General features: G+C 47.0%; 8 protein-coding genes across 8 annotated transcripts; all 8 read left to right on the top strand.

Annotated features, from left to right (window-relative positions):
* The first annotated feature begins 107 nt into the window (after positions 1-107).
* On the top strand, positions 108-2,430 carry F4817DRAFT_336041 (uncharacterized protein). Its single transcript, XM_049303083.1, has 2 exons — positions 108-494; positions 562-2,430. Exons 1-2 carry the CDS (start codon positions 489-491, stop codon positions 1,813-1,815), a joined length of 1,260 nt encoding a protein of 419 aa, XP_049159550.1. The 5' UTR covers positions 108-488; the 3' UTR covers positions 1,816-2,430.
* Positions 2,431-4,118: 1,688 nt separating this feature from the next.
* F4817DRAFT_365034 (cysteine proteinase) lies at positions 4,119-5,325 on the top strand (the record flags this gene model as incomplete). The annotated part of the gene is made up of 4 exons (XM_049306819.1): positions 4,119-4,265; positions 4,332-4,590; positions 4,654-4,914; positions 4,974-5,325. 4 exons carry the CDS (start codon positions 4,119-4,121, stop codon positions 5,186-5,188), a joined length of 882 nt encoding a protein of 293 aa, XP_049159549.1. The 3' UTR covers positions 5,189-5,325.
* A 629-nt stretch (positions 5,326-5,954) lies between these two features.
* F4817DRAFT_336038 (Ion transport protein-domain-containing protein) lies at positions 5,955-13,548 on the top strand. The gene is made up of 5 exons (XM_049303082.1): positions 5,955-8,159; positions 8,217-10,592; positions 10,651-12,413; positions 12,467-12,556; positions 12,610-13,548. Exons 1-5 carry the CDS (start codon positions 6,570-6,572, stop codon positions 13,109-13,111), a joined length of 6,321 nt encoding a protein of 2,106 aa, XP_049159548.1. The 5' UTR covers positions 5,955-6,569; the 3' UTR covers positions 13,112-13,548.
* A 1,469-nt stretch (positions 13,549-15,017) lies between these two features.
* F4817DRAFT_315353 (uncharacterized protein) lies at positions 15,018-15,807 on the top strand (the record flags this gene model as incomplete). The annotated part of the gene is made up of 2 exons (XM_049300528.1): positions 15,018-15,291; positions 15,359-15,807. The coding sequence occupies 2 exons, from the start codon at positions 15,018-15,020 to the stop codon at positions 15,805-15,807; spliced, it is 723 nt and encodes a 240-aa protein (XP_049159547.1).
* Positions 15,808-16,350: 543 nt separating this feature from the next.
* F4817DRAFT_336032 (Ferroporti-1) lies at positions 16,351-18,566 on the top strand. Its single transcript, XM_049303081.1, has 4 exons — positions 16,351-16,864; positions 16,927-16,979; positions 17,039-18,041; positions 18,106-18,566. Exons 1-4 carry the CDS (start codon positions 16,691-16,693, stop codon positions 18,556-18,558), a joined length of 1,683 nt encoding a protein of 560 aa, XP_049159546.1. The 5' UTR covers positions 16,351-16,690; the 3' UTR covers positions 18,559-18,566.
* Positions 18,567-19,090: 524 nt separating this feature from the next.
* Positions 19,091-19,819, top strand: F4817DRAFT_315351 (uncharacterized protein; the record flags this gene model as incomplete). The annotated part of the gene is made up of 1 exon (XM_049300527.1): positions 19,091-19,819. The coding sequence occupies one exon, from the start codon at positions 19,091-19,093 to the stop codon at positions 19,817-19,819; it is 729 nt and encodes a 242-aa protein (XP_049159545.1).
* A 989-nt stretch (positions 19,820-20,808) lies between these two features.
* Positions 20,809-21,582, top strand: F4817DRAFT_315350 (uncharacterized protein; the record flags this gene model as incomplete). The annotated part of the gene is made up of 1 exon (XM_049300526.1): positions 20,809-21,582. One exon carries the CDS (start codon positions 20,809-20,811, stop codon positions 21,580-21,582), a length of 774 nt encoding a protein of 257 aa, XP_049159544.1.
* Positions 21,583-22,499: 917 nt separating this feature from the next.
* Positions 22,500-23,312, top strand: F4817DRAFT_315349 (uncharacterized protein; the record flags this gene model as incomplete). The annotated part of the gene is made up of 1 exon (XM_049300525.1): positions 22,500-23,312. One exon carries the CDS (start codon positions 22,500-22,502, stop codon positions 23,310-23,312), a length of 813 nt encoding a protein of 270 aa, XP_049159543.1.
* Between the last annotated feature and the right edge of the window lie 1,029 nt (positions 23,313-24,341).

Raw genomic sequence — 24,341 nt, 5'->3', positions numbered from 1 at the left:
AATGGCGAATTACAGTCGTTAATATGACGTAGCTCAGCCACACTTCCGGTTGCTGGAGTACCTGCTGCGGTACCATGTACCTATGAACAGGCTCAGGAAGTATTTCGTACTTGGGACGTCTTGTTAGGAGCGGGAAGGGCACGAGACTTTCTTTTTGTCCAAACGCCTTCTTATCATCACTTCTACATAACAATTAACGACCCCCCAGATACCCGCATTCTTTGTTGCTCGATCAGCCGACGCATTCGTTTTCTTGCATAAGTCGCATGTGATACCATTTTTCAATTACAGATTTGTTATCGCTGGTCAATCTGGCCATATTTTACCATCTTTTTGAGGTCGCATCGGGGTCTTGGGAAAAGAGTCATCGCACATGCCACAGCCCGCCGACTTATGACGCCTCAGGCACACTATAAGCTCCTGGCGGCAATCAGGATACCCTTCAGAGATTCTCCCCCGTCATCCAACAGACGTCGAGTCTTATCATAATGCCGGTACGTGTCATTTTTTCGACTTCTCTTCTATCGTGCTTACCTCGATTCTAACATATTGCGCATGAAGATCGGTGACCTCCTCGCCGAGATCTCTGGCGGGAATCCATCCTCCGAGCCACGGCCCAAGACACCAATATCGACCGCGGTGAAGCGCAAAGCCGATGACGACTCGCATAGCACAACGTCGAACAAATATCCCAAGTCGCGACAACAGGACGGAACTTACTCGACAAGTAAGACAACCCGCGATATAAAGACGGATCCTGTCGATCGACCGAAGCCTACCACCGCGTCGGCAGCCGTTAAATCTTCGTCTCTACCTCACCGTACGAACTCGCCGTCCATAAATGGCCGCTACCAGCCTCCGGTACCAAGTGTGCAACGTACAGGCGTCTCATCTTCGAACGGCAGGCCGGGATTCGGACCGGGATCCAACATATCCCAGCCGAGGAAGTCAACAGATCAGATTGTTAGTCGGCCAAAACTTAGTGCATCTTCACTAGCAGCTGCTTCCAAAGCGCCTCCTGCAAAATCGTCACCCACGACTCCGACCACTTCAGACCCGTCCAAGGCGCCAAAGAAGGGTTCGTATCAGGAAATAATGGAGCGTGCTAAAAAGGCTCAAGCGTCGATGGGTAAAGTCGGTATGATTCAGCACAAGTCCATCGGAACCGCCAAGAAAGAGCAGCCCGCGAAGGCGGAACAGAAGCCAAACGGTGCCAAAGGGAGAGATGGAAAGCCGTATCTTGGGAATAGTCGGTCATCCACTGCACCTCCTCGTGGGGGAGCGAGACCTGGAACGGCAATCCGTGATGCAGGTCGGAATGGAGCCGGGAAGGACGCTAAAGCAAGCGGCAAGTCAAGGCCTAACTCAGCTAGCGGGGAAGCCCTGGAAAAGAAAATGAAGAAGTCAGCGACAGCTACTACAGGTTATACTGGAACCGCTCGCCCCCGACCTGGCGCGGCATCGGAGAAACCATTAGCATCCAGGAAAAGCAGCTCCTCAGCTTACAAAACCGGCGGGCTTCTTGCACCCCCAAGGCCAAGCCGCCGGGATGAATACGAAGATGAATATGATGAGGAATTGGACGATTTCATCGAGTACGACGAAGATGACGAGCCCGACTACCGAGGCGAGAGGTATGGCGGATATGATTCGGATGCCTCTAGCGATATGGAGGCGGGCCTTTCGGATATCGCCGTAGAGGAGCGAAGAGCTGAACTGCTAGGTCGCGAAGAGGACAAACGAGAGCAAGCCCTCGAGGAGAAACTCAAGCGGGAGAAGGAGCAACGAAAACGACGACTCGGCACAGGCCGTTAAGATATTACTTTAATACTAATCTGCCCACGAACGACAGAGTTCAGCGCAGATATTCGCGGGATAGCGGCTTCTTCGTACTTTACTTCGTTCACGCTTATTTTAAAAAGACATGGTTCACGTAGATGGAAATTGCATGGAAGACGGCGTTCTATGATATTTCCATGCGTCCAAGGCAGACCTTGGTGAGCAATGGCGTTCTTCGTTCTTCGTTCTTCGTTCTTCATACATACCCCGTGTCAGGGTCGTCGACAGGATAATGCAACGGCTTGATCATATCGGCGTAGTGTAGCCTTAGATGTCTTTTTGACAATATTACAGTACTGTACATCTTTAGGGACTAAATGATAGTTGGTAGTTACTAATACGCGCTTTGCTTCTTCTTTTCGGGGTGATAACTTGACACACGTAGCCCCTTTATCTAGATATCTTAGTCTTAGAGGTAGATCTTTTTATATCTTGTTTGATCATGTGTTGTATAAATTGTAATTACCTAAGGTAACTTAAGGTACCTTAGGTAGGTAGTAGGTACTGTATCGTGAGATCGAGGAGGCGAATAATTTGGAATCGTTGCGGCAAAAGAAAACATCGTATAGATATCTTCCCTTGAATAAACACTTGTCATTCATAATACCCCTTCTTGACTTTCAACCTAGAGGGTATGCCTATTCCCTTCTATCTTTGTATATGATAAAATACCTTTCTCGACTCTAAAATTTGGTATCGAACACGAAGACTAATCGTTTGTTTTGTTAAGATGCATGGCTCCGACTCCCCCCCCCCTATGTAGAGCTACCTTATAAATAGCTTTCAGCATTGTATCCTTCAACTTAGATATTTACCTAGATAATTAGTTGCTTGAGTATTAGGTATATTACACATGTCTCTTCGTAAATCCTATTTTGAACTAAAAATTATATAGTCAATAGCGGAAATGACCTATCAGGGCATTGTGTTGCATAGAGTGAGAGGTAGGGGTCTAGATACTAGTATAGTGGTGCAGGGGGAAGGGCATGACCTCCTTATACACACCGAGTATCTAGCGGCTACTCTATGGGGTGCCCCTATTATATCCCGACGTAATCGCACATATAATGAGACGTCTAGAACAAAGGACACTGTCAGTATGTGTCAGGGTATAAGTAGGTAGGGGTAGCTAACAGGGGTCTATCTACTATATAAGAGGCGCGCAGCGCCCTCGTAAGAGGATAGAAGGCAAGGCGTTACAAGATCAATGCTACCTATTACTTGGTCTACCTATCCTAGACACTCACTCTGTGTATGACATCAATCAATGAGTATCAATCCTGACAGTATGTATAGCCGTAGGCTCCCGTGGCTAGCTTAGAGTTCCTCGCGGAACGAAGTTGTTTCCTAAATTGCTAAACCAATATCATACACCATGTATCAAGGGGAAATACCTTGGCTAAAATTAGTTTATATAGGTACCTACCTAGGTAGTTAATATTAAATAAATCAGTCTTTCAAAAACCCCATAACTAGATTCTTAATTCAAGCGTCCCAAAACCTTCCAGCATCTAAATAGGTAGTATAGAACACGTAGCATGAATGTGCCTGCTGGCATATCATAGCAGCGCGCAGATTTCTGCTTTAAAGGGTACAATGGAACACGTCCCCCCCCCCCCCCCCCCCTATTCGATAAGGCACTATTGCAAGTATTACGAGTGTGGCAGATGTGTCCTTGGTTTGTTTTCTAAAACTGACAGAACAATACTAGGTCTTAGGATCTACCGTAACTTCCCGAATCAAGTCATATGAGTTGTACCAAATTCATATTCATCTATTTGTCCTGGTAAGATCGTCGCTAATATTGCTTCTCGATCTCAGCTGCCAAGAATACATAGTCGACCTTGAACGTGTAAATGTGTCAGTTAAGGACGTGATAGCCCAGGAAGCTAAAAGCCTAGAATAGTGCTTTGGAGTATCATATAACCCTCGATTATGGTTTAGATGATTGGATGGCTACCTGTCTGAATTCAATTTTGTTTTCTGCGTGGCTACCTAAGCGGACAGCTGTTCAGATGAATGGGTAGGCCGAGTTTTCAGCCGCTTCGAAATATGTATGTCTATACGAAGATCTGACTCGTCATTTCAATAATAGCTCAGCTTAGGACATCAGCCTGCGCTTCGGGCAGCAAAGCAGAGCCTCATATCGGGTTTAAAACAAGGCTCGGGTGAATTTAATTTAACTAACTAGTTAATATAAATGTTCGTCTTTACTATGCCCCTTTTCTACTATCTGTCATTAACATCACTACCTTCACCTTCACTATCTCTTAACAATAATGTTCTTCAACATAGTTGCAGACTCCGTCGAAGACAACGCCGATTTAGCCGCTCAGGCAGTCGGCGTCGCTCATCGTACCCAAAATGGGGTTCTTAATGCTACTGGCATCAACGGTGGCTCGAGCAAACATCCTCAGGATAAAGGGGTAAACCTAAAAGCTGTAGCGAAGGTAATATTTGAACCAAGAAACTGACAGATAGACTGGAACCAGGGGATGAAGCCAGATGACAGGCCAGGTGCTGGGCCAAGCAATACTGACAAGCCTCTGGGCCCCTATGTTGACCTCCGAAGTGGCTGTCCAGAGGTATATAATCAGGGGCATATGATGAGTTGTACCGCTCATGCTGTCGCTGCCGCATTTGAATTTGATGTCATAAAACAAGGTCTACCCGATTTTTCACCTTCCAGACTTTTCATTTGGTACAACGCTCGTGCTAAAGGTAATCCCGGAGACACTGGGAAAGACGTTGGTAGCAATCTAAGGGATGCTATAAAGTCTCTTGGCATGAAATAACATGGCGTCTGCTCCGAAGATGATTGGTCCTACGAAGTTAGCGAAAGCGATAAGAAGACGCATAAATTCCCCCCTGGTGCTAAGGCGGCAACGAAGCCGCCTATTCGCAGAGAGCATGCCCACCAGCACACCGCACCATCCTACAAAACATTCGAGAAGGCCACTGTGAAGGTGCTCAAAGATTGCCTTAATGAGGGATATCCTTTCGTCTTCGGAATGAAAACCTACGGTCTACTGATACTCCATGGAAACAATATTGGTCCAGATGGATATGGGCTCAGTACGTTATAACCCAAAACCTGCCTCCGCTGTTCACTAATATATGATTTTGCTTCGCAGAAAAGGGCCCAGACAGCAAGGACATGAAGGAAGAGCATAGACATTCACTCCTAGCGGTCAGTTACAAGGAGGATGAGGAAGTGTTCATCATTCGCAACTCATGGGGGGCCGACTGGGGCGAGGATGGCTACTTCTATATGCCATACCACTGGTTGAAGCATTGCTATGATTTCTGGACTATCCGCCTTGTGAAGTATAATCCCGAGAAATATTGACAAGGGGTGGAAGGAGACATACATTGGAACTAAAGAATAATGGCTACATTATATGTAACCGTATTTACGCCTAAATAGATTAACAGGCTAGGTAATAGGTCCCACGCAACAACATTATTGCTTGATCCAATTTTTTTTTATTTGCATCCGTATCATAATACGAGGGTCTTGCTAGATTCCAGCACTTCTACCTTTCTTACTCTTCTTAATCCGAGAGATATTCATAATATTTAAGGCCCAGGTAGAAGTATCCGAAAACTAGATTATGTCGAAACTCATTAAATTTGCATCTTTGTTGGCTAGGATGTATCCTGAAGCCTGTGGCTTAAAAATGACTATAGCGTAGGTTGTTGGTAGTATATAAAGGGGGGGAAATAGACGTCGTACACCATTCGCAAGTATCCTGGCTAAAAGTATTACGTATGCGTGGAAACAAACAGACTGCATCGTCATTAACTGAGAGGACGATCCACATATTAGCTAACTTCTGTTACCCCTGCAGATAATAGCCCCATTTGGGGTACCTACCTAAGGTATTGGGGATGCATCTTTAAAGAACGACTCGTATTTTAGTAACCTATCGATAGTGTAACAAACCTTGTATTGATTGTTAAGGACAAGTGGTTGAACTACGCGCAAAGTGTACCTGACTATTAGATTAGCGCTAATTGGACTAGCAAAGGATACAGCAATATAAGGCTTAGTTTAGTTTAATCATTCCTTTTTTGGGGGTCCTTCCGTTCTGTAGTCCTCTAAGCCTACCTGAGCCAATGGGTCGGAAAGAGGCTGAGCTTTCGTTACAGCCAGCTAGGAGACCTCAACTCTTTTGATGCAGGTCAGCAGCGAAATGCGGAAACTTGTAAACCGTCGGCTTGGAGCCTTCCTGTCCCATGTCTTTTCATTTTATATTTTCATGTTTTAAATCTTTACTGCAACAACCTCCTACAGCAGCGAATTTTATAAGAAGTTGAAGTTTGTAGGGAGGATTGCAAATTACCTAAATAAACTTGATAGAAAAACGTGCAACATTTTACGTCTATCAATTGCATGTCCTTCTTTTCTTCTTCTAATTCGCAACCCGCAACCCGCAACCCTCACTCTGCGACCCACGCGTCCTGATTTAATGTGTTTCATACACTCTTTTCCACGTCTCTCATTCGAATCCGACTTCACACCTTTTTAACGGTCTTGGCATAACCCCGGATTTGTCTCGATACACTATTCGAAACGAACTGCCTATTCCTATGTGATGCTATTTGATATCGTCGGAGTAATCGTCTTGCCAGTGCGCTTACTTGCGTATTGCGCCCCGGCGTCTACGTCTCTTCTTTCTCTCATATATATCTCTAATTGAGTGTCATCTGGATGACACTAAATCACCATGACTAGATCTAGCAATTCGCCTCGAGACTCGCAACAGAATCCTTCCACATCTTCGTCCCAATCCATCCCCTTACAAGATCTTGCGAGACAGCAACGCCAACATGATAGCCAGTCGCAAGGCGGGGCCCAGAGGGGATCTGCGAATCGCAATCTAGGCGTCTCGACATATTGGGATGGTTACCAACAGCATCACCACAGCGTCGACTTGGGCCCGAGTCCTGCTGCTTCACCGATAGACCCTACTGCTCTGCAGTTCGCTTTACCTCCGGGGATCGATCCCTCGCCTCCAGCGCCGCCTCGAGCTACCTTGACATCTGCTCAACATTATGCCCCCGAAACCCCCTACTACGACGAGACGACTCATGTCGACTACTTTGAATCGGATAGTTCGCCCTTGACGTCTGCTGCGCAGCCGATCGCTGGTGCTTTGCCTACCCCACAAGTCGAGTCGCAACCGAGAGATAGCTTCCAGACGGTGTCGGATATAGACAGCTCCCATCCGCGTGGACGATCTGCTCAGATGCTTGGATTTGATTTGGAGAACTCATTTGCGTCGACCAAGCACCGCAGCTATGGCAATTCTCTCACGCCAAATGACAATCGGACTTCGCGGATGCCAAGCACGGCTGATGCCTTGTATAGAGCTGGGTCGATTGTTAGGGCCATGTCTCAGCGTGTTGTTAATATCAGTAATGAAGGGGAAACTTTCGAGCAGCAGCAAAGACGGCAGAGATCAAGATCAAGATCACCGAGTGCAGATGGCCGGGCATCGCCCAGTCATCTTTCCACCGAGTTAGCCATTGACACGTCATACCCTTCTCAAGTCTACACGAACACAGAGAAGAATGGCGATCCCGGATGGACTATGTCGGGAGCCCCCTTGTCCCCTCGGCGTGGAGCGCCAATGCCGAACCCTTTGAAAGGTCGTTCGCTCGGTATATTCGGACCCGACAATATCATCAGAAGGAAACTCTGCGATGTACTCGTGAATCCATATATGGAACCCATCCTACTTCTACTAATTGTACTTCAAGCTGTCTTGCTCGCTGTCGAGGCCGCAAACAATGTATATATTCCCGGAAATGAACGCCCCAAGCTCTGGGATCCCTCTTCAGGAATAAATTGGGCTCTTCTCATCCTCTTCATAATATTCACCCTCGAGACAATGGCTCGGATCATCGTATCTGGTTTTATATTAAACGCTGCAGAATACAGCACCATTGACCGAAAGAAAGGAATCCGTGTAGCTATATCGGATCAGTATAATGCGGTTTTTCGGCCACAACGTCAGAAGTCGGTGAAAACTCCTCGCGAGCAGTCTTACGGGCCTTCTACATTTGCTCGATCCTTCACTATGATGCATAGTAGTGTGCCTGAGACAATCGAGGAACAGCAGAGGATGCAGTTAGCTCGCCGAGCTTTCTTGAGGCATGGTTTCAATAGGTTGGATTTTATTGCGGTAGTGTCCTTCTGGATAGCCTTCGTCCTCAGCATAACAGGCATTGAAATGGAAAAGCATTTATTCATCTTTCGCATGCTCAGCTGTCTTCGAATTGTTCGACTCCTTGCCCTTACGAACGGAACAGCGGTAAGTTACCTATATATAGAGAAATTCTAAGAAGCATCATTCTAATTTACTCGCTAGATTATATTACGAAGTTTAAAGAAGGCAGCACCACTTCTACTTCGGGTTTCCTTCCTTATCGGCTTTTTCTGGCTCTTATTTGCCATCATCGGCGTGCAAAGCTTTAAAGCAAGTCTAAGCCGGCAATGTGTTTGGCTGGATCCCTCACAACCCGATAACATGACCCTAGCGTATACAAATGATATGCAATTCTGTGGCGGGTATCTTGATAAAGATGGTACAGAAAAACCCTGGGTTAAAAGCTCGACCCCGGGTACTTTGTTGGACCTCCAACCTCAATATCCAAAGCCTAAGGGATACATTTGCCCCAGGAACTCTATATGTCTTGAACAGTCAAGCCCATTTAACAATACTCTCAGTTTCAACAATATTCATCATTCCCTGGAGTTGGTTTTTGTGATCATGAGTGCCAATACATGGTCCGACCTCATGTACTACACCACATATTCCGAGTTCCTCCCGGCAGCCCTATTTTTCGGTGCTGGCATTATGATAATGATGTTATGGTTGACCAATTTGCTCATTGCTGTCATCACCTCATCGTTCCAGGTTATCCGAGAAGAAAGCAAGGCCAGTGCTTTCACAGCGGATGAAGACTTTCAAATTTCCGATCCCCAGGAAGAATTACGTAGGATTTCGACATTTGAGAAGATATATAATAAGACACGACTCTTTTGGGTGTTCCTTATCGCGGAAGAACTCTTTGTTCAGGGTTGGCGCAGCTCAGATATGGGACCTACGCGAGCAAATTTTATCAAAGCAAACAGCATCCTAGTGACAGCCCTCCTGGACATCGAAATAATCATTAGAATCGCAGCTAACTGGAGAGCCTTCCATCGAAGCTACCAAAACCTATTCGACCTCTTCCTAGCGTTCGCAAATACGATAATAATCATCCCCCCTATCTTGGAAAGTGGTCAAACGTACATGTGGCTCACGATATTCCAGATCCTACGGTCCTACCGTGTAGTTATGGCATTGCCGCTCACGAGAAAATTGATTGTATTAGTCCTCGGAAATGCTACAGGTATTGCAAACCTCATCGTCTTCGTGTTCTTAATCACATTTATCATGGCAATTTTCGCGGTCCAACTTTTTCGGGGGGAGATCCCCTTATATGACGACGGCGGTGAGCTGGTTAGAATATCGTTCTACAATATTTTCAATTCATTCCTCGGCATGTACCAAATCCTATCCAGTGAGAACTGGACGAACATCCTTTACGATGTGACAGCGTACACCACTGAGTACAGTACGTCCTGGTATGGCGCAATGTTCCTTATCGGCTGGTTCATTCTCGCATTCTTCATTATTGTTAATATGTTCATTGCTGTCATTCAAGAGAATTTTGATGTGTCAGAAGATGAGAAGCGGCTGGAGCAAGTTAAGGCGTTCTTGCAGCGCAAGGAATTGGGTAGCAACGCGACTACTAATATTACCCTCTCGGATATTTTCTCCTTTGGGAAAGCCAAGCAAAGAGATCCGTTAGATTACGGACCGGCGACGATGGAAATGTTATTGAAAGACGCCGTCGTTCGAGAATTCCTTGACGATTCGATGGACCCATTAAACCAGGAATCCAGCAATACCTCCTCTCCCCAAGAGGGAGCGACCGGCGACGGTATTCGGCCTGGCTTTATGTCGTCCGTTTGGGGCCGAATCCGAGGTATACTCACTAGCAAGGAGCCGAATCCGTTCTATTCTAACATCCGGTTCAATCTACCTAATGACGCCCTCGACCCGCGGCAGATGGCTCGTCAAGCTGTGTCTGCCACTACGGAACGCCGCAAAGCTCAACGCGAATATCTTGCCCGTCATCCTACGTATAACAATTCTCTCTTTATTTTCACCCCCAAAAACCCTATTCGCCGTCTTTGTCAACGACTCGTCGGGCCGGGAAGAGGCAACGAGCGCTTTGATGGTGTGGAGCCGAATAAATACGCCTGGTATGGGTTTACAGTGTTCATCTACGCAGCCATCATCGCCATGGTGTTGCTAGCCTGTATTACCACGCCATTGTATCAGAAAGAATACCTCCGAGAGCATGTGGGGGAAAACCGGTATAAAAGTTGGTTTGTTTGGGTCGACCTGGGCTTCGCGATAGTTTTCTCGGTTGAGGCGGTAATCAAAATCATTGCGGATGGTTGGTTCTTCACGCCTAATGCCTACTATAGGAGTTCGTGGGGTATTATAGACGGCATGGTCCTTATCACATTATGGATCAATGTGCTTACCCTCTTGTTTCACGACGGGGACGTCTCTAGAGTCATCGGTGCTTTTAAAGCGCTACGCGCTCTCCGCCTACTCAACATTAGCAACAGTGCAAGAGATACCTTTCATTCCCTAATAATAGTGGCCGGATGGAAGATTATTAGTGTAGGTCAAATTCTGTACTATTGGTACCCTAAAGGGCTATGCTGACTTGACATTCTAGGCTGCGCTGGTCTCCTTGTCTCTACTAATCCCATTTGCCATATATGCCTTGAATTTGTTCAATGGACAACTGTTGGAGTGTAATGACAACGATGACATTACTCACCTATCTGATTGCTTCGGTGAATTTAATAGCACGCCGTCTAACCCAGCCTGGCCAATACTCGCACCTCGTGTTGCTGACAATCCCTATTTCAAATTTGACGACTTCGCCTCCTCGCTATTTATTCTCTTTCAGATTGTCTCGCAAGAGGGTTGGGTCGACGTATCATTCGCGACACAAGCAATTACCGGTCGTGACCTTCAACCACAGCCAATGGCAGCGCAGGGTTATGGGATGTTCTTTGTGGTTTTCAATCTTCTTGGTACAGTCTTCGTGTTGACTCTATTCATTTCTGTCTTCATGCGAAATTACACTGAGCAGACCGGCGTCGCATTCTTAACGGCCGAGCAGAGAACATGGCTCGAGCTACGAAAGCTTCTACGTCAGATCTCGCCGTCAAGAAGCTCTTACAACGAGTCCGAGAAGAAATGGAAAAAATGGTGTCACAAGCGAGCAATCGAGAAGCGAGGCAAGTGGTATACTGCGATTACCGCGATGTTAGTCCTTCACTTGATCTTGTTGATGTTGGAGTATTATCCTGAACCGGAGCAGTGGTCTATTGCGAGGGATGTCATATTCCTGCTCTTCACACTGATCTACATCGCTAATATCGCGATCCGCGTTGTCGGCCTCGGCTGGAAGCGGTTTAGGAGGAGCACTTGGGACGTCTACTCGCTGATCTCTGTATTCGGTGCTTTTGTAACCTTTGTTCTACTAGTCGCCGACTATGAGAATCAAACCTTCACTCAGCTTCACAAATACTTCCTCGTCAGCATCGTCCTCCTTCTCATCCCTAGAAACGACGCACTCGATCAGCTCTTCAAGACAGCGGCGGCAAGTCTCACAACCATCTTCAATCTACTTGCCACATGGCTAGTATTCTTCTTGGTATTTGCAATAGCATTGACACAAACTTTCAGTCTGACTCGCTTTGGGGAGAACGAGGACGTCAACATCAATTTTAGGACAGTCCCCAACGCTCTTCTTCTACTCTTTCGCATGAGTGTAGGTGAAGGTTGGAACCAGATTATGGAAGACTATGCAAATATCGAACCTCCGCTCTGCGTGAACAGTGGCGAATTCCTTGATAGCGATTGCGGCAGCACTAATTGGGCCAGATGTCTATTCATCGCCTGGAACCTGGTCAGCATGTATATTTTTGTCAACCTCTTCATCTCGCTCATATACGAAAGTTTCAGTTATGTGTATCAGCGTTCGAGCGGCATGGCAAATATTGATCGAGATGAGATACGGAGGTTTAAGGAGGCGTGGCGCAGTGTTGACCCTGCTGGTTCAGGCTTCATCAGTAAAGAAGCATTTCCAAGGTTATTGGGAGAGCTCTCTGGCATCTTTGAAATGCGGATCTACGATTCAGAAGATTCGGTTCAGCAGATCTTAGAGGACGTTCGGAACGATAAGACACATATGAGGCATTCGTCGATCGCTACTACAAGTAACGCCAGTAGTGGACTAAATATTAAGAGGTTGAACGAGAGGCTCTCCAAGATCGACGTTCGGAAAGTGCAAGAAAGACGCCGCCGTTTCAACATCTTTTACGAGGAGGTGATGGTTTCCGCGGATCCTGTCCAAGGAATATCTTTCACGACGGTACTCATGATAATGGCGCACTATAAGATCATTAGTGACAGCAAGAGCTTAAGGTAACAAATACCCCTATCAGGACTTAACTAGCTCAGAACTGACAATATCTCAGACTCGAGGAATTCTTGCGTCGTCGTGCACGCCTTCAACGAGTTGAGGAAGAAGTTCGTCGAAGAATTGTCGTCGGTTTCTTTGACACGGTGTAAGTTTTCTACCAAGATGCCAGGCATCTCGTTTCACTAACCCATATGCTAGCTACTGGTCTCGCCAATTCAAGAAACACATGGAGAAGAAGAGATCTGCACGAATGACGGCGATTCCTCAATTAGACGTGCCCGACATCTTCGTCGACGATGAGGACGACCGTAAACGGACAGCGACGCAACGCACTACAATGGCAGCTCCAGTCGCTAGAGGTACATCCGATTTCCTTAGTGTATCCGACGCATCCCGGCCGCAGCACAAGAGCTGGACTTCCGGCACCGATATATCAACATACGACTCTTCGCAGACGCATCCCTTGAGCTTACCACGGGCAAGCCCGTCGATGCCGGGACATCGTTCCCACGCGTCTGCTTTAAGCTTTGAATTGCAGGACTCGGGGACGAATTCAGGCGAGAATAGCAGACGGGGTAGTTCAGTAAGCCCGGCCCAAGTCAGAGAGTTACTTGACGATTCCGCTTGGGTCGAAAGCATCAGGCGGAGCGCGACAATACGCAGGTCGGTACGGCGTTCCGATTGGAGCGGACCTCGGTGAGACGGCTCATTTATAGGATGACAACATTCACCACATTACGGGATAGCATTTACTAGAAGAGAGACATAGCGGCGGGTCAAGCTTCCCCGCAGATCTCGGAATGCATTTTCATACGTCGAGATTCGGGGTAGGTTTAAAGCGGCATATAAAGAGGCTCAAAACGAAGCAGCAATGACTTGGATGAGGTCAACAGGCGTTCTAGGCACTTTAGCGGGGTTTACATTGGACGGGATTATTCGTCTATGCCGTGAATCGGCGGATCTTGTTTTGCACTATATGTATTTGTCCATCGGTTGGTTGGATCCTAAATGTCCCGGATGCATTGTACAGGTGGAGATACCATTATCATATTGTATGTGTTTGACTACACTTGTATTTGTTAGAGTTCTAAGATCTAGAATAAAACTAGAGAAATAAAGCATCCGATATGAAGGCAAGGCTTGTTTGTTTGGGTGATAGGTTTTCTGCTTCGCCACAGTTTATCTCTGTACCGAATCTCCGCCAAGGACTGTTTTTCCTTCGAAGACAACATCTGGAACATGGACAGGCTCTTACTGCATGCACGCCTAGGCATGTAAGTGCGGGGATAAAAGTCTACGTCCGGCTAGACTTGCGTTCCTGAACGATGGCCTCCGAACCGATGGTGCGGCGGGGCAATGGCCTGCCAGTCCTGCCTGGCTGGTGATAGCAAATCTCCGGCAGAACCGGGCTATGAGTCTTTTCAGCTAGATGTTTCAATATTATATAAACTTGGATAATAAAAAGTATTAACGGGCAATTTATTATGGAAATTATTTAGTTGGGTTATGAACTTTTTATGGCGACCTGATATATTCCGTATGCATGTTAATAATGAGTGTAAGTCAAGCCACAGCATTGAATCTCCTCGGCCGCTTAAATGCCAAGCGTGATAAGCATGTGCCACTGTGCTACTGTGCCACATGCAGATGCAAATGCAGGTCCGTGTGCAGCCGCATATCGCGTCTTTCCCCTGCCAATTTCAACGACCTGGAACATGTTCAATACTGGAACACCATTCTTATTAATTCTCTCATCCGTCGTATTCTGATGCAGCTCATCCATACTCATAGTAGTATGTACGACTCTTAGTGTATCATCTTACGTATACCACAATAATTTCTCAAGTTAAGCCTTTAAATCCAATGTTGTAGTTTTATCGCCTTCAGGATTCCAGAACTCTTCTGTCTCACAACCACCATTAACTATAGGAAATCCATTCACTCGGTCAAGCTAGTTCATGATATGCATATTTCTCTCGGCTGCATCTATGATGAATTGATGTCTCTGATAGATTGACTATGTCATGCCTGTCATGAAACAACCTGAATCATCGACCAACCCATTTTCAGCAAACCCCTAATCCCGGCTGGCGATCATACGCCCCTGAGAAGAGGCGTCGTTACCCGTTTCGGACATAAGAAAGCAACGCACGCTCCACATCTACCTTGCCTAGCTGTTCCAGTTCAAACAATCCGGTGCGATACTCCATTGCTTCCGGCAGGGCTACGAGACAACGACATTGTTATCTTACGAAGCCACCCTAGAACAAGATGGGTAGCGAAGAAGACTTGTCTGTTTCACCACCACTTACACTACAATAGAGGCGAAAAAAAACCCCATTTTTCTCGCTCGGCCGCAAACAGGTAACTACACTAGTATCGTAGCTCATCGTGTCCTACCGTTCGTTACCTTTCTAGTATCGATCGTAGGCGTTGTGCTATCGCTTGTTACATGAGAGATGTCATAAATGCTGCTCCTGTACAAGTGTACAGCCACAAAAATACGTAAGTCCTTGTCGCATTAATAAAACAGGTAGACCTTGATGTTCAAACCCCTGAGCAGGAGATCTGATGTCCTTGTCATATCTCCCTGTTCCGTCAAACCCATGACCAAAGTGGATCAGATGTTTATCGACTCCTTACTATGCGCATTCCTCTCTACAGTATCTTGCACCGTCCCGTATCCAACCTCACAACCCTACAACCCGTGGTTTAAGGCTGGAGACTGGAGACTTGGTGTAGATCCTCCCGCGCTCCTACTACTTAACACTACGCCGGGCCGTATCTCATCTGTGTTCCTTCTTCCTCCAGACTCCTCTGTAGTGTCTGTTTCTTCCATCACTCCTCACCTAGGACCCAGTCGCCTGACAAGTATTGCTTGTTTGTTCTATTCACGAATCTCTCCGGAATAGATCGTCCTATCTTTTTTTTTTTAAACCAAAGCCAGCTTTGAACCCTTCGTTCACTTTTTGCATTCTTCCAAACTCACAGGCTGTGCCTCGTTTTTACGCACTTTTAATCGCCAAGCCAAGTCTTAAGGAATACCTGAGCCCACTGCAACCTATTCAAATCCCAGTTATCAAACTAGATCAAAACACCGTCAAGATGCATTCGCGATTCCAGACCATCCGATCCCGATTCACCCCTAGCGGAATTCGCACATCTTTCCGCCGCTCGTCTACGGCATCCACTACCTCAACAAGCTCATACCAGTCATACAGCTCGAGTTCTTCATCGCCTGTGAGCACGATCAATGCTGTATTATTCAGACAACCATCAATTGCCGACCTGGAAGAAGAGAAGCGCAGCTCCGGGCCTGAGTTGAACATGCTCGAGCCCAGGCCCATCGTCTACTGGGGCGGCGTTGAAGAGCGAATGGGATCCTTACACTTCTAAACATGAGCTTAAAATAGCTGCCTCCGTCATGCGGAGGACTGTTTTCAAGCTTGCTTCTTTTTCTCAAACAAACCTTTACTATAGACCTTGATGGCCAGGCGAGATGCGCTTAATCATATATTAAAATGGGGACCCCTGGAGGAGTTTCGCAGATGGCTTAGGCCATGCACGATGTGATGGGACGGGACTTATTGACTGAGGACGTTTCCCCACGATTACGGGACACGACACACAGAGACACAGAATTTGAAGATATCACAATCGCGGAGCACACGGGGGTCGGTCGGGAATGGGGTTTAATGGCGCCCCAGGATAGGTTATTCGGAGTTTTAGAGATATTTTTCCAGATATTTACGAGGAAATGAACAAGATGCAGCTTGCTCACGCAGGTTAGTTTTTGCCAAATTAAATTTGCTTGTCTGAATAGTTTGATGTGTAAGCTTTGTGATGTTAGTCCCGATAACAGTCAAGCAACAAGTCCTTTTATAAATTAAGCTTATTCTTCATTACTAGAATAATTTTATTTCCGTCAAACTTATAACTACCTAGTTAGTATCTCTGTCGAAATCCATCAATTAATACCTATCATGCCAATAGGCAGTTACACAATACATGAATGAATAAGAAAGCCCCGGCGACCGGCCGCCATCACGGTCGGAGCCCCGCTAAGGCCATAGCATCATAGGTCTACATTATGGCATTCGCCAATGATATAACATCATTCAACAACTTCTCGGCCTGACTCACCTATTGGCCAATTTATTGTAACCCCCAAAAATACAGCATGGTTTATTATAATAATTAGCAGTATACTACGTAGTCGTGGTCCGCTTCCATTAGGTATTCAAGTCGAATTATACCCCGTATCACAACTTAGTATAAAATGGATAGCGACACCGAGAGCGAAAGTAGCTTCGAGCTACCTGAGGATGGCAGCTCTCACGACGGCGGAAATGGCGGTATCACTCCGATTAGCCTCACTCGAGCACAAGCCCTGAATTTATACGTCAGCCATGCTTTCTCGACTTGGAACGCTCGTGGGTATGAGTTCGCGGCAGTATGTCTCCCGGAAGAAGCGGCTCGATGGGCTAAGTTCATACCGGCTCACCATGTCGATAGATCCTCTTCACGGCAGCCGCATATCCTGATACCCTTGTAGCAGCTGCGTTACGGCAAGTCTCACCGACTATGTTAAACATATTCTAAGCTTGTTGTTAACACGGACTTGCAGCATGATCGTAGTATACTTTGCCATGATCTTGTTCTCCAGCTCGGTTGGGCAATGGGTCCAGAAGTCTCCCAGCAGACTCCGCACGTTACTCTCAACTATCGTATGTAACCGCGGTTCAGTTATTCTCGGCTCCTTTTTCTGGATCTTGATATTGAGTCAGGAGGACTTGGTAGGACGCCAAGCAACGTTTGTGTTACCTAGAAACGCCATCCTCAAGGGTATAGGATTCGCCGTCGCGGTGACGTTCGGTATTATCGAGCGTTTAAGTGCGTCCGGCAATCTCATCTCGATGGAGCGAGATTGGGTTGTTACCGTTGCTGCTCCTGCTGGTAACCCCTATGACCTTACTCACCTAAATGCTGTTATGAGGAGGATTGATCTTGTCTGCAAACTAATCTCGCCTATCTTAATTTCGGCCGTCATCTCGATCCTCGGATCAATTCGGTTAGGTGTTATATTCACGGGACTTACTAGTCTTATTAGCATCCCAATCGAAGTCTTCTCTGCGAAGCGAGTGTGGAATAGCAGCCCCTTGCTACAAGCACCACGTGCAGTACCTACCTCGCAGCCAGCGGCGGCAACGCAAGGAGCGTCAAGATCGTGGATATCAAGGACCCGGCAGTACTTTCGCGGCTTCGAAATGTACTTTAGCACCTCCGTCTGGGTCCCGTCTGTCGCATTAGCACTTCTACATTTTAACATGCTGACCTGGAGGGCTACTTTCATCACCTATCTGATCAATATAGGTTACTCGCTCAATATAATTACACTTGCTAGGGCTATTGGCTCTGTGTTCGAGATAAGTAGCACGGTTATTACTCCCCGAGGTATCGATTACATGGGAAAGACGCATCATCACGCTTCTACTTCACCTATAGACGAAGACGACGAGTCAGGGGTTCGCTTGATCACTGGTGATCAGGAGGGAAACCGGGATGTCCAAACCATGATAGGATTGCAGCGGTTTGGGCTCTGGGGTATGACTTGGCAAATGATAAATACCGTACGTCCCTAGTCCCATACGATTATATTGATGTCTAACGTACCAATACTTACAAACTACAAAGGTACCGGTTGTTCTAGCTTTATGGGCAATCTCAGCACAGCAAGACGAGGCAGAGAACCTATTTGCTGTTATCCGGAGGATTATCCATGAAAAGGTTCCACCCAACGCGGGTTGGAGTGTCGTCTTATTCTCATTCCTGGCGTTCTCGCGGCTCGGCGTATGGGTCTTTGACCTTACGACCCAGCAATTAACGCAGACACTTGTCCCGGGACACCAACGGTCAAGTTTTGCGGGCACGGAGAACTCGGTCGTGAACATATTTGAGCTCCTCGGCGCCGGTGCGGCCATAGCTTTCCCCCGTACGGAGCAGTACAGGTGGCTGGCATTGGCGAGCCTGGTGTCGGTGCTAATTAGCTGTATCATGTATGCTGGCTGGGTCCGTCGACAGAGAGGCCACTTGATTCACTGGGAGAAGCTAGCTCGGGGGTTATGCGTCAATGAACGGGGTTGGTGAATGGTCGGGGGGGTGGATAGGGGGGGCTTCACTCATTAACGGGGGAGGGTCACATGACGGGGTGGTCGACAGGCAAGCCAGAGATGTATGATGGCGTACATCGTCGTTGGATATCAGCGCCGTATGTTGTCAAGTACCTTCCCGCCGTAAGTCAGGTTAGGTCCTAACGACTAAGCACCCCTCATGGCTAAGTCCTAGCATAGGCCACGATCCTTTTTCTTAAACCAACCCACGCACCGTAGCCTTAACTTAGAACTCTTTTTTTTTTAACTATTCGCACTCATTCTTAGCCCCGTATTTCCTAAACTTGTGAATATTTGTCTTGGTCATTACTTGTGAGTTGTACAGTTGCCGAATCTAAATTCTAATTCCCTCTTCTACGAACTTGCAAACTTCTTAATCGCAGCCATCCTCGCAGCTATCTTCATATCCATCCTACTACAAATTTTCTTCAACTTCCCTTAGTAGCATATTAGCTCCGACATAGAATTATCTTCACTTAATTTCCACGCACAAGAAGCTTCTCGCACTCATGTCTTTCGCACCGAGAACTCCCTCTCCTACGCCGCAGCGCTCATCATGCGCTCACCGTCGACGCCATTCTGTGAAGTCCCCAACGATCGTCAAGCAATACATGCCAGGACTAGAGCTACCTCTCGCCGATCGTCAAGCTCAGCTTTTGCAACAACCGTCGCCATTCGATTCGCCAACTTTCAACTCCCAGAGCACATCAGCCAGGGAGCATGATCTCAGACAGTTTTGGATACGGACATCTAACTACGTTCCTCTTGAGCGCCCTCTTAATCGTCTATCTTCACTCGGCACCCCGTCTCCCTTGCCCTCGGAGTCTCTCCTAAACCCTAGCCCTGCTAGTTGCGGAGTATCTAACGCGAGCAAGCCGTATTCCTTCAACAAGAGCAAGCGGTTTCTCGCCGCGGAGCTATACAGGCTCGTACTGGATGAAAATCCGGTTACTCAGCTCAACTATCTCGAGGCTGGCAAATACGGCCGTCCCAAGAAGCGAAACGCAGCTACAGATACGGACATGGAGAATAGCGATCACGACTTCCGTACCGGACGGCAAACTGAAGATATAATGGAAGATGCATACCCAGTGAAGCGTACAAAGCTGTGCGGTTCGGATATGAACACCGATAGCCCTGCCGACTCCCAACAGCTCCCTCATCCGCGAGTACACCCGCTATACGCTGCCCGCTACGGTAAAGACTCGGCCTGGCATATCCCCAGCACAGAGGGATAATATGTGGTGAAGTTACGCAGATCACGAAGAAATCAACGCCCATAACACGGTCTAATCTAATAAAGGTATGCTTAATGGGTTCCGTACACGATAAGTAACTAACGAACGAAGATTCAGAATATGCAACGTTTATGAGGACCGTTAGCATAGCCGGTGTTGGCAGATTATGAACTAATCACTTTGAATACAAACCTACAAGGTCAGCCACGAAACTCGAGCTATATCTCTACTCGCTAACGGCGTCAAAGTCTCTAGTTTGGCTATTTTATATACGACAATCGCAACAGGTTCGCCAGAAGACTTCAATTTCGCACATTACCTAGCAGAACATGATCGAGATTAACACATTCGAAAACGAGCAGATTGCAACAATGACGAGGGCTAGGGCCCCAATAGGTCAAATGTGAGATTGGAACATCTAGCAAGGGGGGAAGACTCATTGCTTACTCGTCAGCTGTGCAAATCAGAAAAGGCAAAAACGGAAAATCGTGAGCATGGCTTTGATTTTGGTAAAACCCTATTAAGGTACTCTTATCATATACTCGTGCCACAGACCTAACAAAGCTCATTAACTTTTAATACGAACTCAACCTCCTATTGCCCTGCTCGAACTTTTCGTAACTATAACCTACATCGCGTATATCATAAAAGCACGCTTCGGTCCTCAGCTCGGACGATAACAGACCACCTGAGGATGTTTTTTTGTTGGGGGGTTTTTTTTTTTGCACCTTCCTCCCGTATAATCGTTGGTCTGTTCTATTTAGGTAGTTTGTACTCTTTGCACAGACCTTTTGAATTATCATAGATATCTGCCATCTCTCCTTCATTGCTCTTCTCTTGAGTTTCTCTTTCCCATCTTCACCACAAACGTCTTCCATCCAAAACAGATTTCATCTCAATCGGCTCTTTTTCTCGCTACAAGGCAAACACCAAATCGCGTACCGACTTACACTTTACTGACGTTTGATATACTACAATCATCCATCATCATGTCTTCCGCACCGCGAACTCCTTCTCCCCGGCCCAAGAGCCCGTCGGAGATCCCGACCCAGACACCCCAATTTCGTGCTTTTTCTCTTAGCACCTTGAATGGAAGATTCAACCATGGAAATCTAGAGCCAGTCTCACCCACCAGTCGTGCCATACTAAACCACTACTTTAAGGGGCTACCGACGCCTAGCTCCAACAACCAGTTTAGAGAGCCCTCCCCATTCTACTTGCCCACCTCTGACTCCGGAAGCGATTCTACTTGCCGGAGGCATCTCAAACTGCAGCAGAAGATAAGACCTACCAACCTACCTAGTGTTGCGCCACCTCTCCGTCCCTCAGCACCAGGATCACCTTGTCCTCGGCGCGGCCGAAAACAACAATCGCGTCCAAACGTGACATCCGACAACTACACAGCTAAGGAAGTCCCAAAGAAGGACCCAGCCCGAAAATCCTTAGCAAAGGGACTCTACAATCTTAGATCTAGAGACTCTATTCCTAGTACTTCTCGTAAGCACAACAACCCTAGGGGCGCTCAGCTCTTGGGCAGGACAACCTCTTCGAAAAGGCGTGCAAGCCGTTCTACAAAGAAGCGAAGTGCGTCTCAATATGAAAATACGGAAGATAGCCACGACGATCAGGTAGATGACGGACGGCCCAGCGCAATAGATCAGGGGCCGCCAAAGAAACGTACAAAGAGATATCCTTCAACCCCCGAAGCCGACAGCGCTACTGGTCATCCGGTTCCTAGTCACAGACAAGTTGACCCCCTATAAGCTCGTCACCTGCAAGCTTATCCTCGAGTCCATCCGCGCCACGGCGCTAAATAGGGTAAGTCACTCATCTGGACCTTAGTTTCTATTATATAATACACTAACAACCACGGCAGCATCTTTGTTTTACCCACACAACCTCTACAGAAGTACACGACTTGGATCTTTCGAACTTGGAGACAAACAATTGGTGTTTCTATAACGGCGGACTGCCGGGAATGGCTTGTGTGGGATGTACTAAGGAAAATACCAAGGGGGATATCAGGAGGTTCGCTAGATGGGATAAGGCAGCGTGGGTTACGTTCGGGAGACTAATGTCAACGGGTCGTTCCCTAATACAAAGCGAGTAAGCACCGGTCGGAGAGACGAAGGTATCGTCGGTATAGACCCCGTGCTAACCATGCACAGACAAACAACCAACAAGGCAACATGTTCCCAACATCATCACATAGTCTTTTCGTAACATTCACCTATACTATCTACCAAGGTACATACATTAGGTACTCAGGTACGACACATACTAATACCAACATGTCGCCAACCCTACACTTATGTTTGTACCTTTCTAATGTATAGACCGCGTAGATTACCAATGCATCTTCGCGCCTCTCTTGTGAACAGACCACTTAAGCTGATTGTAACGGGTTTGTAACTATACCGTACCAACCACCCGACCTTCTTACCATGTTCGTACCTGTTGTATATACTCGCTGGTACGTCCCAGCTGGTTTGTACCTCTCCTTGTACAGACCTCCTGGCTTTATATAAATATCTAGCCTCCCCCCCTGCGAAATTCCTCTCGAGTTTTTCTTCTACAACACCATCTCCATCTCTGACTGCTCTCTCAATTGATATCCAGAAACACCAATCTGACATCAATTCATCAGTCTCAATCTCTAGTACTTCAGACATTTACCATTATGTCTCCCGTGCCTAGAACACCTTCGCCCGAGCCACAATGCTCGTCTGGCTCGTCTGATGGGTTCCCTTCTCTGCCTCGTACGACTCCACGTCGGGGCTCGACTCCTGATATCGCTCACGGACTCGACGATGAAGACAACGTCAAATTGACTTCACCCTCGGGCCATGATCTATTGGAAAAGCATTACCAAATGCCTAAGATGCCCACCTGGCCGTCGCCCTTTGACTCTCCTACATCAGACAGGATGAGCTCATCGGCTTCCAAAGATCCCTATGAGCGACGGAATATCATGAACTTTGTACGCATGACAGAGCACCGACCAGACTGGCGCCTTTCAGCATGGGGCACACCATCTCGCTCCTCCAGCAAAAAGGAGGGTCGGGCAAAGCAGTCTTACTCCGGAGGTACGTTCGTCGGCAACGGCGATGACCCTCGACGGATATTGCCTTTCGAAAAGGATCCTGTCCGACGGTTCCTTGCTGCAGAGTTCCATCGAATGGCAGATAGTCCACCTAGCCAAAAAAACGTCACCAATACCAAATCACCTGCAACACCTCAATCCCGAAATCAGACGCCAAATTCTCGTAAGAGAGGCGCCACCACAGTTGAGAATCAAGACAAAGATCTCGACGCGATTAGGGAGAGCGGTGACGAGGATTGGATAGACACCAAGCTAGTCCCTGGCATGGCCGAATTCGAGCTTTCTCGCAGAAGCCCAACCCCAAGAGGACGGCCTTCAAAGCGAGCAAAGCACGCCGAGGCAGGCTCAGACTACGAGGGCATTACCGACTGTCCTCAAACCAGTCATTAGCGGGTACCGTCCCCCTATATACTGGGAGACAATCCAAACTGGAGCGTCTCGTCTGAGAACTGTAACATAGCGCGCTACTTGCGCGAGTCTGTAAGTGATACCATCCTACCAAAGTATAACGTCATTCATATATGCTAATATAATCTACTGCAGGCATAATACCTTAGCTACTTAGCTTTAGGTAGGAGTTCCTTGTCGGAAAACCCAGTACGACAAACAGGAACCGCAGACTCCCCCCAACACCGACTATTGGCAGACCTACGCCATGTGGATAGGATGCCTTGACACCTATCCGGTTGGACACTATTGTTGGGAAGATTGGTAGTTGTAAGAAGTCTACATCGTCGTTAGGGGAGATGGGCAACGGACGTACAGCCAACAGGGCTAAGTGCATAATGACGAGACTTCACACTATCAATATATGTGCCCTCTGTACGTGAAAATGCTACTACCTACGGCATCGCATACATGGCATCACACACAAAACTCTCTATGTTGTTCTTTGGTGACTGATGTGCTGTAGACCATTTGGTCATGTGACATGGACAACCCCTGAAAGTGACTTTGTTTGCTGAATTGCCAACTTGACACTCGTGACCACGTACTAACTTAGTAAATATGGCGACTCGTATATTTCTGCTCATCTCATATTATATCACTTACACTTTTGACTTCACATTACACAGGAAAAGAGTCAGAGTTTGGGATTTTTAAGGTAGTTGGACATATGATCACTTATATAAGACATATTTAACTTAGAGGTATCTGATGTGGTAGAGCCTATAAGATGAGTAATTATGAAAATAAAGTACCACCCTTATTTTCAGATGGTAGTCATGGGATAGTAGTACATGAATCCCAAACATGCTCCTTAATGACATATATAAGAGTCTTATCATAAGACTTGTCCCCCCCTTTTTTTCGGTATGTACTGACCTTCTCTTGCTATACACTTATATCGTGAAGCGTGAACTAACCTTACAACTATCAGGCGGATCTTCAGTTCTGGTAGGTATAATTCTCCCAAGT

The sequence above is a fragment of the Daldinia loculata genome, assembly GCF_022478755.1.
Source record: "Daldinia loculata strain CBS 113971 unplaced genomic scaffold F4817scaffold_21, whole genome shotgun sequence".
Classification (NCBI taxonomy): domain Eukaryota; kingdom Fungi; phylum Ascomycota; class Sordariomycetes; order Xylariales; family Hypoxylaceae; genus Daldinia; species Daldinia loculata.
Note: the sequence above shows the minus strand (reverse complement) of the source record. Positions and strands in the feature narration are given on the sequence as shown.